The 19,255-nt window shown below is 41.6% G+C and overlaps 1 protein-coding gene across 1 annotated transcript in view; it reads right to left on the reverse strand.

Annotated features, from left to right (window-relative positions):
* The window catches only part of LOC126162212 (lipopolysaccharide-induced tumor necrosis factor-alpha factor homolog), a 136,763-nt gene that overhangs the window by 24,802 nt on the left and 92,706 nt on the right, over positions 1-19,255 (reverse strand). Inside the window, exon 2 of the mRNA XM_049918558.1 lies at positions 13,043-13,170. Within this exon, the coding sequence (XP_049774515.1) occupies positions 13,043-13,169 (127 nt within the window). The 5' untranslated portion in view covers position 13,170. The remainder of the gene's footprint in view (positions 1-13,042; positions 13,171-19,255) is intronic.

Below are 19,255 nucleotides of genomic sequence, written 5' to 3' on the forward strand. Positions count from 1 at the left end.
AATAGTTTGATCCAACAATGTTTTAGCGAAAGATTTCTTTGCCGACCATCTGCCTCTGAACACCGCATGTGTCTGAGTTCTCTGGGACCCGTTTACTGCCCACCGGCGGGGGCTGAGGCACTGCATTGTCTCGCCTACTGCCGACAACGTCTGCTCCCCTCTGCACTCTCGACCATGTAAAATGCTTTAATGTTGTTGAGTGGTGACCCATAAAATCTGTCTACGATTTGTGTTTCACTCTTGATAGCAAAGGGGGCACAAAACCGATTTTATTTGATGATTATTTTATTACACTAGAATGCAATACATCACTGTGGCACAGAATTAATTTCATTGTTTCTGTTCCAGTGCACTACAATTAAAGCGTCACAATCTGTTCTTTTTCTTTCACGAGAGGTTCCTCCAATAATTTATTATTGTCATGGATTCATATGTGTTAGTCAAGGCACAGAGAGTATATGCAATGTAATGTGTTTGGTTTCTTTCTTTGATTCTCTATGGTAAATGGATGCAAAAGATTGTGTCAATACCTATCAGAACCTGCTCTATAGCTACTCAGGCAAATTGCTTGTTTTGAGGTCTATACCTTAATTAATGGAGAAGTGAACACTGTTCACAAGTGATATTTAAAACATTCAATTGGATTTAAGGCGACAAAATTGCCCATATTTGAAGCTACCCAGAGAAAAGGTAAGTTGCTAGAGCCGCTGTTAGCAAATGTCTGCAGGGAGTTCCTAATTGCTACTGTGGAAATTTAGCATAGAGGCCCTATAGTAATCAAGAGGTTCATTTCCTTCATACTTATCACCCTGGCATGTGAGTCTTAAGTGAAGAACGATATTGAAAATCGTATCGCTGATGGTCGAATCGAATTTCTTCAGAGACGCTGGTATTGTGAAGCAGCTTGGCAGTCAAAAAGCTAAGATCTAGACCATTAACACAACTTACTGAGTCGAGCTACCAAGAGGATTTGATGTGTAAAGGTTTTCTTCCGATTTCGATACAGGATTTTTTCTGGAAATTCGCAGCTCCATAAAACATATCAGAAAAAGAAAAGGTCGCACACGCTGGCCCCTACCAAGGTTAGAACTGACGACTGATTGAGCCGTTCTGACCTGAGACACGGGCAGTACCACCGGGCTACGGACACACTGCTGCCTGTGCGCCACTCTCATCATGGTATTTGCACTCAGCCTCACAACGCATCGTGAAAGATAATAAAAGTTGTCACTTACGTGAAGAATAGCATTTCTTTAGAGAAACATACTGAATTTTCTGTCTCAGTGTCTTAGTTTACATGAGGATTATATAGCACGAGTCATTCAAATGGAAAGGGAATATCAAGTGAATTTAGCGAGTCAGTTCAGTACCATACGCGTAAGTGATTGCCCTGTCACAGTGTTGCCTAATGTTTGTGACGATGTTGCCAATTCTCAGCTGTGCTCGTAACAGTTCTGTAGTGGTATGCGAGGAGAATCCTGTGCTCATGTCATAGAAGGATATGGAGAGGAGGCGCTGGGTTTGGTTAATATGCAGCGTTTTCTCCTACCAGTTGTGTCAAACATTCAGGGGAATCAACTTTCATCACGATTACAGTTTCCTACAAAATATATATGAATAAAACACTTACCTTGTTACTTTGTGACAAAAGATTATTTCAGTAAAATAAAAAGTTTTTGGAAATCACTTATGCCCACCTGTCACAAAAGTAAGATAACAAACACTTTGCACCTCGAAATCGATTGCACCTATCAAGTGCAGTCTTGCGACGTTTAAATAAATCGTCTTAACGTCACTAAATCGTGGTTTGAGAATAATTTACCGGCCGTACTCTTCCGCATTTCACTGGTTGGAAGGCAAAAAGCTTACTGACAAATTTCACAGAACGAAAAGGGGGACGAACTGTCTCCCACTGGAAGGTCATGTTGTTTTATTTAAATGATTACAAAATCAGGTAAAACGAACAGTCAGGTTGTCAGTATCAGCACATTCCTGTTGTCAGTATGATGTTGCACTGCCCAGGGCCTGTAATGATAAAGGGCCCGTTTAGGTCAGGCATACTGTATACAGAAGTGGAAGAGAGAGCACCACTAAATTCTTATCCGTATGCATTGCATACACACAGAAATTACTGTTACAGTGTACTTATGGAGCCCAATGAGAGAATTGCGTATTTTCCGGTGAAAAAGAGCACTGGCAAACAGTCTTCGCTACATTAGGCTACTTAAACTGGTGTCACTCTGAGGTAGAATTTAGGGTCAGCGACTAAGTGTAAGGTCAATGAGTCAGATGCGAGTTTTGCAACTGCGAAATACTATCCTACATTATAGAAGCGGATATTAAATTTGAACTAATATAGCGAAAATTTTGTACTTGGATAGCTTACAATGAAAATCTTTCTGTTCATTGTAAAGGAAAACAATTGATTTTCTAAAACATTGTCTGTCATACACAACTTGAAACAGGTCATGTCGACCAAATCATATGGAAGAACTGACAGCGACGTATATCGGAAGGCAGTAAGATCTCTTGCTTTTCGGTTTGGCAGTACTTGATAGCCATTTCTAGGCGCAAGTAAATGAAGAAAGGCGGCGCGTTTTTGTTATCAAGTAACGTCTTCATCAATTACTTTAGTTTTAATGTAATCTACGAGTTATTGCTGATGTTTGATATTAACATGAAAAGGAAGCCGTAGACAGGGAAAGAACCTGTTCTTGGGGAACTACTTCTATAGTGACCAAAAGGAATCAAATGATCTTAACGTACAGTGTTCCAGCAGCGGTATGAAGATAATGATAGTAATAATGACGTAATAATCGAATTATCCGGTAACTTCACACTTCCCATTGGATTCTCTCGAACTAAGAAATTTGCTGAATTTGCGAAAATTTCAAAATGGCTTCACATCGAGCCTATGACGCCTAGAAGAGTCTTTACACCCTGCTGACATGAGAATAGCATAATCTCCGCTTCAGAAGCTTGCTTCTACTTAACCATTTAATAGTCTCGCATTTTTGTCCACCGTGACTAATTTTGTAAGCTAAGCACATCACCTATTACAGCACACTCCTGGGGTTGGGAAATGTGGCCACAATGGTCTGGAGGAACGAACTATCACAGGTGCAATGCGTGGGTTCAGGCATTTACTTTTAAGAGGCACAAACAGATTTACTTTACCCCTCTTAACATCAAGAGAAAGACGTTATAATCCAGAATCCGCATTAAACATCACGTTCCTTCATTACCAACTGGGCAGAGCCGGTTTACGTTGGGAAATGACATAGCGGAAGTCATGGTGAAGAGAAATACTGTCGCCAGTAAACTTACTTACATTAGAAAATTTTATTTTATTTGATGAACCGATAGCCATTTAAAGGAACAGAGCTCTTACATTACTTGTGCTTGATTGAACTAGATACGTTGAAAAATTTGGTGCTGGACTGTGATTCGAATTCGTGTCTCCTCTTCCGAGGATCTGAATCTCTCGGAACAGTATAGTTCAATCATTTCGTTCCTTTCCTCAAGACTGCAGTCTTCTCTAGATCTCCTCCAAAGCTAAGTATATGGGTCGAATCCTGATTCAGCACAAAAATATTCATAATTTCATTTCAAGCCCTATCACGTGCACACCGGCCTGTTAGTGAAAATAAACGTGCATTTTTAATGTCTGTTCATGTGTTGCCAACTATCGCAATAGCTGTTGTTATTTCTGGTAAAACACGCACACATTTTACTGTTAGTGAGTAAGCAACTGATACTTAAGCTATATTCGTGGATGCATGGTAGGTGAGCAGTTCGATTGTCGCTTAGGCACAAAAGTTTGTATCCTTATTTTAGAGTCAAACACCTAGCAGCTAGTAAGAAAAACGGATACGTAACATTTGAGTTTACTTAGTTAACAATCCGAATACGTGTTGGGTTCTTATCTCCATCACAGAATTTCACATCATGCACCTCATCTTTAAATGCATGCACACTTTGTTACTTCAGAATACACGTACATCAGACATCTTTCGTGGTTAGTTAACAGGAACGAAAGGGTCTTGATAGAAGTCCCGGTTTATTACAAAAACTGTCGTCTTTTATTTTCAAGTTTAGATTTGGTTACTGGTATTGGCAAAAACTTCGGTAATACATGACTCTTCATGGCTAGTCATCAATATGATATGATTAGATTAGATTATATTAGATTAATTCTAGTTTCATAGACCATGAATACGATATTTCGTAATGATGTGGAACGTGTCATTTTAATGAAAGACATCTTTACATACCATGATTCAATTTCTCTACAATTTTTTACTCTCTCTCCCTTTCTTTTTGATTTTTGTCTCTCTCTCTCTCTCTCTCTCTCTCTCTGTCACACACACACACACACACACACACACACACACACACATACAAACATACTTTTTTATTGGTATTTGTTTGTTGTGCACGACTATCGGCGAGGCATGAAAACTTCTGTGAATGAGGTTCTTAGTTTTGAGTACACTTACGAAAGAAATAAGAAAACAATAATGAGAGCTACTGATTTATGATGCTTAATTTTTAGTCAGTTCTGAGTATTATTAGTAACTACGCTCCAGTCCCTAAACCTAGCGCTACAGTCTGGAACCGCACGACCTCTACGGCCGCAGGTTGGAATCCTGCCCCGGGCATGGATGTGTGTGATGTCTTAGGTTGGTTAGGTTTAAGTAGTTCTAAGTTCTAGTGGACTTATGACCACAGAAGTTGAGTCCCATAGTGCTCAGAGCCATTTGAACCCTAAACCTAGTTACAGAAATGCGAATCAGACGCATTACGTTTCCCAGGCCGTAGAAACCACGACTTGGAGACACCAGCTATGGTCACTTCCCAGCCCGCTGTAAGATCACATCGGTTCGTCTTCTTCGTGCTGGTATTGTAATTGAGATTTGGCAACAAGGCAATGTATGTTTGGCAACTCTGTGATCGACGAGTTACTTCCTGGTGTGCACGGAATTAAGCCTCAAAGTACACTTGATTTTACCTGTCATTTCCATTGAATAATCTGAGTTATTATCGCTTTAGGTGTAACAAAAGATTGTAAATTTACGGTTTTCAACCCAGGAAAGTCGTTGCACGTGGAAATTTCAACTATTCTCGTCCTTCAAATAGCGGTTTACGAGTTCTAGCCACTATTGGTCTCGTAAGAGGAAGATAAGGCACATACTTTTTCGCAAGCTCTGTGGTAACGTGCTGACCTGTGAAAAGGCGTCTGATATGGTTCGCAGTTCGAGTCTCAATGAGTGTAGCGTTTTTATCCCATCTGTGAAAGAGCTATAAGCAGTCACATCAAACATCGATAAGGAAATCGCAAGAAAACACTTTCTGCTCTTAGTGCAATGGTGAGAAACTTACAATGCTGCACAACAGGTAACGCCTCTTTCCGCTAGTGACAAGCAAATTTTGGGTTTCTAGGAATACATAACTTTATTTATGAAATGCCACATTTGCATACCTCATGAGTATGACACAGCATACCAATTAAACACAGATCCATTCAAAATCTAAGAGAGTAGTATTTTACCTATTCGTAACGATAGAGGCACGCTTGTGTACAGATACTCAGTTTCATTAAAATAGACTTTCGTCGTGAGGTTATCATGGGCAGTTTTATTTCATGTTTTATAATAAAGTTCACAATTTTCGTAAGGTTTCCTTTAATATTGTTAAAACAAAAGTAAACATGAGAGAGAAATTAATCATCAACGATATGTGCGAATTCTCTGATGTTATCTATAACATAAAGCTGTCAAACAAAGTTTGAAGAAGAATAAAACGCCACTACCAGACGACAGCTAATGTAGAAAATAGTTTTCCGACGTATTTTAGCACGATACACTCTACCCATACACAATACAAAAGTTTCGAGATGCATCTACTGTCGGCTGTCTATTAAACATGAAATCAACAAAATGTCGCAGAAGTAAGCCCTTTTCCACATACGACTATTTTGGGTTAAGAAGTGAAGGAAATTATGTTACAAGTTCCATTAGATTGATAATTTTAGCAGACAGCAGAATTGCGTTTTAAAAAATATAGCAGGGAATGTACTCGATCTCGCGACATCTTGTCTGCCGTGGGCGATACTTACCATTACGCCACTAGCTAACACGTAGCTATAACAGCTCCAGAAGTCAAGAACAATTCATCCAGAACTTCTGCATACCACAGCGCTTTGGCATAATGCACATCGCCAGGTCAATACTTACGAGAGACAAACAGTTATACCTTTTCTTTTGAACTGCACGACGTTTTCAACAAACAGATAGCGCAATAGAGTAGTTTAAGTGGAAAGGAACACTTCCTATTTAAATTTCTACATCCTACACTGTTGGCAGTTGTGTGTTGGTGGCAGTTACATGATTTTATTTTGGTGATTACAAAATAAAGATGAATGCATGCACTGGGTAGCCGAGGCAGCTAGTTCATGGTGATTCGGTCAGCCAAGTAAATGAATTTACTGAACATGCTGCAAATTGATACAGGGAGCCTGTGTGTCAGAATTCTCAGTCAGTGTAGTACAACGGCGTTATGATAGAAAAATGATCCCCTGAGAAGAGGATTTGGTGGTCTTTTTGGCAGATGATAGGTTCATATATCGATGGTCTAGGTTCGATTCCAACTTCGGTCAATGATTTTAGATAGGGAGAGACAGATTCTATTCTCTTCTGGCTACACCAAGTGAAGAAGATCCAATGGCATTTTGGTCTGAAATTCACATTAAAAATGATATTCCTTCTCTACCAAGTAGACGTTAGGTTGAGCCACAATAAAGTCTGGAGTGGCGACAAGTAGAAACTCTATAACCAGTAACCTTTCTTATACTAGTTATTTGTTTCTAGTGACGAAACAAACGCTATGTAGGCTCACAGGACACTTATTCCATCTTTTATCTGAGCTTCTGTATGTCGATAATATTGGTTCTGAACTGGGAATGCAACTCAGATCGCCCTTGACGCGGAATTTGATCCCTACGTGACAATACAGCTCGGCTACAATTTGTTGTTTGTTCATAACTCCAGATTCCTCAACATCTCCACATATTGCACGTGAATGGGTTCGAATCCTGGCCCGGCACTAAAGATTTCATTATGTATTATCAAGATCTAGAATGAGAACACCTATCTGCTGGTGGATAATAATTTCGATTTTTAATGTATTTTCATTCGTTGTCAACACTAACGATATTTGACGTTTTTCACTCCCAGTGAGACACAGAACTATTTGCGAGATCACTGTAAGTTCAAGACGTTATTCCGAGCTGCTGGTGGAGAAAAATTCGGTAGCCGACGTCTCTTCGTGTGTAGTCAACAACGATATGTGTGGAGCTTTATTCCGTCAGCATTGAAATCTTCGTTATATTATTACTAGTTCAAACATGCTCACATGTCGCTGCTGGTGCAACAATCCCATATTTAACGTTCGTTTTCTCTAGAATATAACAGCGACAGGTGCCGGGTTGGTGTGCTGGGAAGGAAAAAATTAATGTTTCGTTTCGTCATTTCAGTTAAAACATATAGCTACTGCCGAGAAAATGCGATATTTCACAGTTGATTGTGCTTCGATATCTATCTTATTAGGTTCTGGGTTCGAATCCTTGTCCTACACAAACCTTTACCTCATGACATTTCAAATAAGTTACTTGTTAAGAAGCAATATTTAACATCTCTCGTAGTTACTTAACAGGGACAATAGGTGCTGGGTAGGAATTCGCGTCCGTTAAAAATGGTTGCGTTATGTAATTTAAAGTTGGTATTTGCTAATTGATACTGTCTAAAATCGAGGTATATCACTCTCTGTATGCCTACTCGGGAATGACTGTTCGTTTCCGTCAGTCACGAAATTTTTGCTTAGTCTGCATGACCTGGGTTTGAATCCATATGCAGAACGAGACGGTTCGTTGTGTCATTTGAAGTTCATACATATTCTCAACTAGCTGCTCGTGAATAACTTAAATTTTTAATGTCATTTTGTGTTCAATAATAAGTACGGTATGTTACTTTGAAGAGGAAATCATGAATACGACGAACTTACTACGTGCATTACCTATCTGACGTAATAATGAGAGTGGTAACATTCAGGTATGTCATTTCTTGTAATAAATGTGATCTTACAAGCCTTAAGGACAGTCTTACCTGTGATAAGGTGTTTCCTGATATTTGTAGTATCGTAGTATTACTTTACATCTTGAGTTCTTGCGATACAGAGCAGTGTGTTCTATGGTGACTTGTTGGAACCATTTTCAACAGTCAAACGACTGTACCAAGTAGCGATTAGAAGCTGGACAGCTGCGTTATGTGGGTTGTATGCGAATCAGGCGAAATGCAATTCCGGTCGTTCGGATACTTTTGAGCACGACTGTACATGTGTTAATGAAGTGCAGGTTAACTCGACAAACTAGTCTATATTTATAGAATGTTTTTTCATTCAGATGCAGATACATGGAGGGTCTGCATAGTTGAACATTTTTTATGAGTATTATATTTTTGACACATTTTTTTAGCTCTTGCTGTTAACAAAAGCTAGTGTTAGATAATGGTCTTTTACCGAAACCAAACGCAAAATAAAGTATTAGTCGAGCAGCTGCATAAGGTGTTACATGATGTTATTTCCACTAAAGCTATCAGCTTACAACCCAACTTGAAACTCGCGCTGCGTCAGTCTGTCTACATAACGAAAAATTCACATTTGCATTAGTTGGCTTCGTCAACTCACACCCAGTCTCTCACCTTCAATCCAGCATAGACCTCTCGATGTGCTTCAGATCAGTCTGTCATCACTAAATCGATCTGCAATTCTCAGTTGTGTAAATACTATACAAATGGACAACAAAACGCCAATATGTGGCACAAGTGGAATGTAAAGGGTAGGCCGTCCACACGTAACGTCCTAATCGCTTACAGAATACCGAAGTTAGCGATTTCGTATTCGTGCTAGGAATTCTGCAACCGTTCTACACAGGTGTGCTTGAACCTCACGCAGGTCGCATTAAAGAAAACGGTTCGTTACATTTCTCATGGCTGGGTTTCACAGTCACGTAACACTTTTTGGAAGACATTATAATCGCCATTGACTGTTGAGGTTATGAATTTTCACTACTGAAATTTCTGTTCAAGGCGATTATCAAGTGGTATCCTGCAAAATATTGTGTTTTAAGACATGCCAACCTTTAAAAATGTTCCGACATATACAGATGTCATCGATGTATTTGGGCCTTTTAACAATGTTACCATCTATAAGGTAAATCCCAACAAACCACTGTTCTTGTACACCATTTAGGTGAATATCGTTGCAGATGTCGCGTCAAAGAAGGCCACAACCGTGAGGGAAAGCTCTTGCACAAAACTGGCTGGGCCGCGCGGGATTAGCCGAGCGGTCTTAGGCGCTGCAGTCATAGACTGTGCGGCTGGTCCCGGCGGAGGTTCAAGTCCCCCTCGGGCATGGGTGTGTGTGTTTGTCCTTAGGATAATTTAGGTTAAGTAGTGTGTAAGCTTAGGGACTGATGACCTTAGCAGTTAAGTCCCATAAGATTTCACATACATTTGAACATTTTTTTTGAAAACTGGCTGGTCGGGAGTGCCATGAATCCGCGGCGACAATGCCCAGTTGCGCTCAACGGTATGGGCGGATAACTAGAAACTAAGAAACGTCGGAATGTTAGTAATTCGTATTCTCCGGCGTAAAGGTATGATCTGGTTTGCAGCTGATAAGTTGGTGTCACTTATTGTCTTCCACTGGGTGTCTCAAACATGACACACGACACGGGGACTCAATGCAAAGATGCACCATGTACAGGTGCACAGAGTGGACTGCCCTTAGCAAAGTTTAGCAGTGTCAAGTACTCTTGCTGACTTTTCAGCATGCTAAATACTCCCCTTAGAAATAGTGAGAGCACAATTTAATGACGCCTATTACACATATATACTCATACACAAACACGTATCGCGGAAAATGCTTATGAACATGGAGAGGGGCGTCAAATGGGCAAATTCATTTATCGTTATCGATGTATATAATATCTAATGGAAAAGCCAAGCGATATAAATTATGCTTACGTCAGCAAATATTCGATTAGTATTTTGGTTTATTCATTTTATGAATGAATCAAACTACCGTATCCTTGGAACAATCATCAGCTGTCAGGCAATTTTAAACTTCAAGTCTGACTACAGGGTGGCGCACGAAATGCGTTACCAATTGTTTCTTTCACAATTTACAACACGCATTAGATATCCTGCTGGGATCTCTGCAGCAGTACCAGCAGAGCTTGGAAAAAAAATGAGTTACGAAATGACGTGTAATTCACGATACTGCCGCTAGGAGACTAGTAAGCAGCAATGGCTGACAATGGAAGACTGACGACACAGCAACGATCGGCAATTGTGTTACGTTTTCATGAAACGAAAAGCCTTGTTGTGGCTCAAAGGCGTTTTCGACAACAGTTTAACACACGATGGGTCCCTTGCAAGAAGACCATCCACAGGTTGTACGATAAATTTGTACAGGAAGGAACAGTATTGGAAACGAAGCGACCTCAGCCTAAGCCTGTTTGTTCGCCAGAGAATATTGAAACGGTACGAGTTGCTGTACAGAGAAGGCCCGTGAAGTCGTGTAGAAAGGCAGCAGTGCAACTGGGAATATCCAGACGCTCCGTTCAACACATTCTTAAAAGTGACCTCCATATATACCCATACAAGATGACCTGTGCACAGAAGCTCACTGAAGAACACAAGTAGCAGAGACTACTGTTTGCTCAGTGGGCGGAGGATAGGGAAGAAACACTCAACAACGTTTGGTTTTCAGACGAGGCGCATTTTCATTTAGACGGTGTGGTTAACAAACAAAATGTACGCTTTTGATCCACTGAAAACCCACAAGTGCTTCATGAATGATAACATTGTGCTCCGAGGATTACAGCGTGGGCAGCAATTTCTAATCACGGACTTACTGGACCCTTTTTCTTTGAAGAAACTGTGAACAGCGAGCGTTATTTGAGCATGCTTCGCAATAGCTTCATTCCACAGCTTCTTGCTACTGCCTTGCCCTTCAACACGCAGTGGTTCATGCAAGATGGAGCAAGGCCACTTACTGCAAACACTGTGTTGGAGTTTTTACACAAGCATTTCGACATGCGGATCATTTCACTAAGGTTTCCAGGTCGCTCCAATGACGGACCAAATTGGCCCCCCAATAGTCCAGACCTCAATCCATGTGACTTTTTTCTTTGGGGCTACCTAAAGGAAAAAATTTACCCGAAACGTCTACGTGATTTAATGGAGCTCACAAGACTTATTCTTCAAGCTTGCAGTGAAATTACGGAAGACATGTGCCGTAGGGTAATCACTAACTTCAGTGTTCGGTTGAAGGAAGCTAGGAAACGAAGTGGTGGACATATTGAGCATGTGCTGAGTTAGCACAAATTTCATTGTAGTATACGTTCCTTTCAGATTGTATTGACAATAAAGTTTATATTGGTAACACATTTCGTGCGCCACGTCGTACATTTTGTCCTGTCCTTCTCCTTCTCTCTCGCTTCGACTGATTTATAGTCGGTGCCTTTTAATCCACACAAGAAAGAATGCTAATGGGGGACAAGCTATCTCAGTATTCGCAACAAATTTCGGATATCACTTTTGTGTAAACTTCTGTACAGTGGTTGAGACTAATTGAGTTGGAAGGGCTGACTCCATCTTGGAGCCACCTAGCGTGCCAAATTTTGGGGGAGGAGCTTCAAACAGAAGGTAATAATCCAGACACTTCCTACAAGCAATTCATATGCTGTCAGAGAAAAGTAAAAATTATCCAAAGAACCTCAATAAGAAGACTCCACATATCTTACTGCCAAGAATAATACCAGTGAGATTGAAGCACGAATAAAATGGCCTGTTCCTGAAGAATAATTTCACAAACGAAGATTTAAGGAAGACGTGTTTGAAAGTTTTGATCTCCTTCTGATTGAGACTGATGGATGGTTGAGTCTAGAGGATCTAAAGTGCCTATCCCATCTTGAAGAGATACTTGTTACATCATATCAAATGTATGCTCCAGCTATACGACATATGGCAGAGTTGCTTGGAGCACATACTGAAGACTTTAACTGTGGCAGGCTTCAGGCACAGTTCGAAACGTTGCAAATCATTACGACTGGTGTAATGTCTTCGCTGCTGAAAGAAGATTTCATCCTGAACTCACTAGGGTTGACGAACTGTTTCATGAAGTAATCCAATGGCTTATTCTGAGTGTGACTGTTTATCATCAGCATCCTCTAAGAGGTCATTCAAGGATTTAAGAAGACTTAAAACCACCTCATACTGATAAATGCTCTACTCCTCCATGTTAAAGAGAGGGATGGAAAAATAATTCTTATGGATCACATGAAAGGATTTGTTTCAGAACTGTGGAAATAAAAAAAAACATTCACAAATTATTTGTAAAATTATTTGACTCTAAAAAGAAACTAAACAAATACCTCCTTCTTTTTCAAAGTTATTATGTTTTTCTTTTTTTCTTAACATGTGACGCACAATGGTTGTAACACAGCAATAATAAATAGAGGCTAATCTATGGCCGACTGCTATTGCAGCCTACACTAAATCTGAATCACTGGTCGTAAATGGTCTTAGGGCATAGTTAGACCAATTTTTTCCCAGCTAAATGATGTCTTTTTCCACAGTAAAAGAACTGAATTGTTTACAGGAAGCAGAACTACAAAACTGGGCCCATATTTAGGAATTTCAGTATTAATGAATTATTTCTCTTTGTAGCACAATAGAGGCACTGACTGCCTAACACAGCATCCCACACTATAGGTGTAATGTAGTTCAACGGTTTAGCTGTATGGTGTATACTATATTCACATTACATGAAATCAGTGAATTAGTTCATTTGTCCCTCCCCCCGCACACACACACACACACACACACACACACACACACACACACACACATACATATACAGATAATGAAAATTAGTTGGCACACCGATGTGACCCGAGGTCTTACGAAGCCGTACTTACACGCTGTGGTAAACACAACAGCTGTGTGTGGAGACGAACTGTAGGGGCCACCAACCCCGTAGGCAGGCGGCAGAGCCCCGTGTAACGGTTGCGGCTGCGGCTGGTGGTCTTCTGCCGATGAATACATCCTTTAACACACAAAGATATATCAACGTGACATTAATTGCAGCAACAGAAGACGCTCCATACAGAAACAATCTCAATCCAGTACTCTTAAACTGTCACTAATGAACACTACTGGCCATTAAAAATGCTATACCAAGAAGAAACGTAGATGATAAACGTGTATTCATTGGACAAAAATATTATACTAGAACTGACATGTGATTACATTTTCACGCAATTTGGGTGCATAGATCCTGAGAAATCAGTACCCAGAACAACCACCTCTGAAGTAATAACGGCCTTGATACGCTTCGGCATTAAGTCAAACAGACCTTGGATGACGTGTACAGGTACAGCTGCCCATGCAGCTTCAACACGATACCACAGTTCATCAAGAGTAGTGACTGGTGTATTGTGACAAACCAGTTGCTCGGCCACCATTGACCAGACGTTTTCAAATGGTGAGAGATCTGGAGAATGTGCTGGCCAGGGAAACAGTCGAACATTTTCTGTATCCAGAAAGGCCCGTTCAGGACCTGCAACATGCGGTCGCGCATTATCCTGCTGAAATGTAGGGTTTCGCAGGGATCGAATGAGGGGTAGAGCCACGGGTCTTAACACATCTGAAATGTAACGTCCACTGTTCAAAGTGGCGTCAATGCGGATAAGAGGTGACCGAGATGTGTAACCAATGGCACCCCATACCGTCACGCTGGGTTACACGCCAGTATGGCGATGACGAATACACGCTTCCAATGTGTGTTCACCGCGATGTCTCCAAACACGGATGCGACCATCATGATGTTATAAACAGAACCTGGATTCATCCGAAAAAATGACGTTTTGCCATTCGTGCACCCAGGTTCGTCGTCGAGTACACCATCGAAGGCGCTCCTGACTGTGATGCAGAGTCAAGGGTAACCGCAGCCATGGTCTCGGGGCTGATTGTCCATGCTGCTGCAAACGTCGTCGAACTGTTGTTACAGATGGTTGTTGTCTTGCAAACGTCTCCATCTGTTGACTCAGCGATCGAGACGTGGCTGCACGATCCGTTACAGCCATGCGGATAAGATGCCTGTTATCTCGACTGCTAGTGATACGAGGCTGTTGGGATCCAGCACGGCGTTCCGTATTACCCTCCTGAACCCACCGATTCCATATTCTGCTAACAGAGATTGGTTCTCGACCAACGCGAGGAGCAATGTGGCGATACGATAAACCGCAATCGCGATAGGCTACAATCCGACCTTTATCAAAGTCGGAAACGTGATGGTACGCATTTCTCCTCCTTACACGAGGCATCACAACAACTTTTCACCAGGAAACGCCGGTCGGCTGCTGTTTGTGTATGAGATATCGGTTGTAAACTTTCCTCAAGTCAGCACGTTGTAGGTGTCACCACCGGCGCTAACATTGTGTGAATGCTCTGAAAAGCTAATCATTTGCATATCACAGTATCTTCTTCGTGTCGGTTAAATTTCTCGTTTGTAGCACGTCACCTTCGTGGTGTAGCAATTTTATTGACCAGTAGTGTAAATAACCGTTTTCATGTTGTTTAGCATGCCATGAGGGCTATGTGGAAAGATCTCGACACATATGAAATTTTGTTTCACTATATTGGTCATATGTTTCAGCGAGACAGATAAAGCACACTGCACATGTCTATATCCACACAAACACACACACCATCACGCACGCTAGGCTATCTTGGACATACTGCTGCAGAATTAAATTAAGTGTAGCTTCTGTTCCCCCAGGTCAGATCGAGATTTTCGGGAGAATTCCCTTGGTCGTTGGGCAAATGGCGGAAATGGAAATCTTCTACCAAATATTTCCAATTGTGACTCTCTCTGCCCATCTACCAGATGCCTGGTATTTGGCTGAAAATCAGTGACTGTAATAGAAATTACTCGGACAGCCTGCTTCCCTCTAGAATATACATATACACAAAAATAAGATCAGATAGTTTCCTCAACTGCAAAGGTAAAGTAATGGGAAGCTGAATTCAAAAGTCTTAGTTCTTCTCTTAGGGCAGCTGGGAACAGCTACCACAGATGAAAACAACGAGAAAGAGTACAATATGTTACTGGACGGTCATTGGCTGAAATGCACGAAATTGTTAAATACATAAACGTAAAAGAAAAGGACGCAATCTAACATTTCACATTAAAAATTACGAATGAGAAATCTTTGTGCAAGGTGGGTACCAAGTTTGTTAAACCTCTATCAAAAGCAAGAGCGGAAAAAAAGATTCCTAGTAATGTTCGGATCGTTTTAAATTTGTTGGTATTCAACTATCAACGATTTGCGTGCGTTAGGTTTTTAATGCGCATCACTCGTGGGCATACCACATCACGATAAATATGAAACCTTAAGCAAAGCATTCCACGAAAGACCGCGGTTGCTGCACTAAATAAGCTGAATCAATTTTGAGCGCAAAGATTTTTCTTATGTTTTAACTTGCCAGTGGTGAAACAACAACTGGTGAAATACTCCGGTGTAGAAAAAGAGAACTTACGACATCTTTATTGCAAAACGAAAACGAATGATATTTCATTCACAGTAGAATACACAGAGGAGCTTGCAAAACAGGAAAACAGAGATATGAAGTGCTAGCTGGTGATACATCAATCCTAATCAACAATTTCTCACCCTTTATTTTTACGTATCGCCATGCGTAATGAAATTTGACCAAATGAAATGTTTGTATCAAGGCACACCCACATATCCCAAGTCCCATTTCTGCGAACATTGATGTGTTAGAGATGAGCTTAGTATATAATGATTATAGATTAGTATTTCGCGATACTTAAACGTATCCGTTGTGATATTACTGTCACATGTTGCTAAGTGATATTGTTTCATGTTGTTTTACTACCGCTATGTTATTGTTTTATTGAGAGTACTGGACATGTGAGCTTGCAAGACTTTGCGTTTTTCTCACTGGCAAGGTGTGCTAACGGTGTGGTCTCAGGTTCCTCTTTGTCGACAGAGAGCACTCAGTGAATCTTATTAGGAGAGACGAGACTCCCCAGGAAGATGGGCAGTTTTTGCGGAAGTGGGGCTGCGGCCTGCCTCGTGCATTTGTGGGCAGGGCCAATACATGTCCTTACTGAGGACAGAAGACGCCTTGCTGCCACTGTCATCACCAGAAAATAACTTAGCAGGACATTTTTGCCTTTCCTGCACGAACATCTAAAGTTAAGATCTCGCAAAACTGCCCACCCAGGGCGAAAAAGCCAGCTGCTTTTGTTTCAAAAATTTTGTTTACTCAGTCGAATATTTCACGCCGCCACTTTTCTTGGAGCGAAGAAGCCGACCAACGGAGGAGACACTGTTTCGCGCCAGTATCAACCTTGTGTTTGTAGAAGCGCACTTCGTGAGCCAGGAGTGGGAAGTTTCTGCTGCATTCCATGGTTGTCAGCCGAGCGTGTTGACCGAACAGTTCGAGGCGCTTCAGTCCAGAACCGCGAGACTTCTACGGTCGCAGGTTCGAATCCTGCCTCGGGCATGGATGTGTGTGATGTCTTTAGGTTAGTTAGGTTTAAGTAGTTCTTAGTTCTAGGGGACTGATGACCTCAGATGTTAAGTCCCATAGTGCTCAGAGCCATTTTTGAACCACTGTTTTCGTCTTTCGTGAAATAAGCGCTATTATCATCTTTTACACTAGCGAGAGCATTGAGTCGTCCCTCCATACGGAGTTATTGAAAGGTAGGAACTGAGGTCTGAGAAGAATGATTAGCGACCATTCATCTCCTGGCAGCCACGCTACTGCGTTTCCCACCTGACATCAGGTATTGATGGGCACACGCTTAGTTCTTCTTGGAGTAATGTAAGTGTAGCATTCTGCAGCAGTGCAGTCCATATTCTGACACACAACTTGCGTTGCCTATTTGATTATACACTGACGGAAAAAAGTAGCAACACACCCAAGGAGATATTCGACATAAAAGGAATTTGGTAGACGTGTCTCTACATCTGGAAGATGGCGTGTATTCAAATTTCGTGCTATTCGCATAAAAGTGCCGTTAATTGCGCCACTGTAAGGATGCAAATCGCGTTTGCTTTAAATGCACTCGGTAACGGTCGTGAGCGTTATGTACCTTTCAGACTGGTGAGTTGGATGTTAATCAAGAACGCCTTTAAGGCGACAAAGATGCCATAATCAACACCTCACTGAGTTTGTACGAAGTCGTGCAGTAGGGCTACGAGGGGATGGATGTTCCTTCTGCGATACTGCAGGAAGACATGGCAGGAATGTAGCCACTGTACATGAATGGTGGCAGAGATGATCATGGGAATATACGGTCACGAAGAGACTGGGCTCCCGACGGCCAAGTGACACTGCCGAGAGGGAAGACCGTCGTATTCAAATGGTTCAAATGGCTCTAAGCACTATGGGACTTAACATCTGTGGTCATCAGTCCCCTAGACTTAGAACTACTTGAACCTAACTAACCTAAAGATATCACACGCATCAACGCCCGAGGTAGGATTCGAACCAGCGACCGTAGCAAGAGCGCGGTTCTGGACTGAAGCGCCTAAAACCGCTCGGCCACAGCGGCCGGCCCGTCGTATTCGGCGTATGTCTCTGGCGCATCGTACTGCATCTGCGTCAACAATTTCAGCAGCAGGTGGCACGACAGTGACACAACGAACTGTTACAAAGCGGTTACTTCAAGGCTGGCTCCGACCCAAACGCCCTGTAGCGCGCATTCCTCTGACCAAAAACCCGCCATTTGCGACTTCAGAGGTGTCAAATGAAAGCTCATTGAAGGGCAGGGTGAAGGTCTGTTGTGTTTTCATATGAAAGCGGGTTATACCTCGGTGCCAGTGACGGCCGTCTGTTAGTTAGTTGGAGGCCAGTGGAGGGCCTATAACTAACCTGTCTGCGTGCTAGACACACTGGACCTACAGCGAGAGCTATGGTCTAGGGTGTGATTTCGTATGACAACAGGAGCACTCTCGTAGTTATCCCTTGCACCCTGACTGCAAATCTGTACGTCACTCTGGTGATTCGACCTATTGTTCTGCATTTCATGAACGGGTTTCCAGGGGGTGTTTTCCACTAGGAGATCACTCGACCACATAAAAACACTCTTTTTAAAAGCGTCGGCTGCTCGATTACCAGATCTCTGTCCTTTCGAGCATGTACGGTACGACAAATCCAACGTCGTCCATAATCAGTGTTACCGTCCCTTTATTGAGTGAAAAAGTGCAACCCACAAACTGACATCCAGTAACTAAACAACACAATGCAGGCACATTTGCATGCTTGTATTGAACATTCTGGGAGTTACAATTGTAAGTAGGCTGTTTATGTTTTCTTCATGTAAGTAGGCTGTTTATGTTTTCTTATTGGCAACGTTACGTAGCTCTCTGTATGAAAATCACTGGCTGTGCTGTGTGCAGTCTGTGGCTAGTTTGCATTGTTGTCTGCCATTGTAGTTTTGGGCAGCGGCAGCTGGATGTGAACAGCGCGTAGCGTTGCGCAGTTGGAGGTGAGCCGCCAGCAGTGGTGGATGTGGGGAGAGAGATGGCGGACTTTTGAAAGTTTGTAAAAATGGATGTAATGAACTGCTGTATATATTATGACTTTTGATGGCTATTAAGGTAAATACATTGTTTGTTCTCTATTAAAATCTTTCATTTGCTAACTATGCCTACTAGTAGTTAGTGCCTTCCGTAGTTTGAATCTGTTATTTAGCTGGCAGTAGTGGCGCTCGCTGTATTTCTGTAGCTTGAGTAACGAAGATTTTTGTGAGGTAAGTGATTTGTGATAGGTACAGGTTAATGTTAGTCAGGGCCATTCCTTTGTACGGATTTCTGAAAGTCAGATTGCGTTGCGCTAAAAAAAAAAAAAAAAAAAAAAAAAAAAAAAAAAAAAAAAAAAAAAAAATGTGTGTCAGTTTAAGCACAGTCTTGTATAATTTTTCAAAGGGGACGTTTCACAATGATTATCAACTTCCCAGCATTTCACATTTGCAATGCCCTATCTCGCTCTTACATTACCCAGTGATCTTGCAATGTTAGTCACTTAACGTTGCCTGGAAGAGTGTATTTCAGAAATTTATTTACTCTGCGTTAATTATCGTTCGGTGTTGGTAT

The sequence above is a fragment of the Schistocerca cancellata genome, chromosome 1 (genome assembly GCF_023864275.1).
Source record: "Schistocerca cancellata isolate TAMUIC-IGC-003103 chromosome 1, iqSchCanc2.1, whole genome shotgun sequence".
In the NCBI taxonomy this organism is placed as follows: domain Eukaryota; kingdom Metazoa; phylum Arthropoda; class Insecta; order Orthoptera; family Acrididae; genus Schistocerca; species Schistocerca cancellata.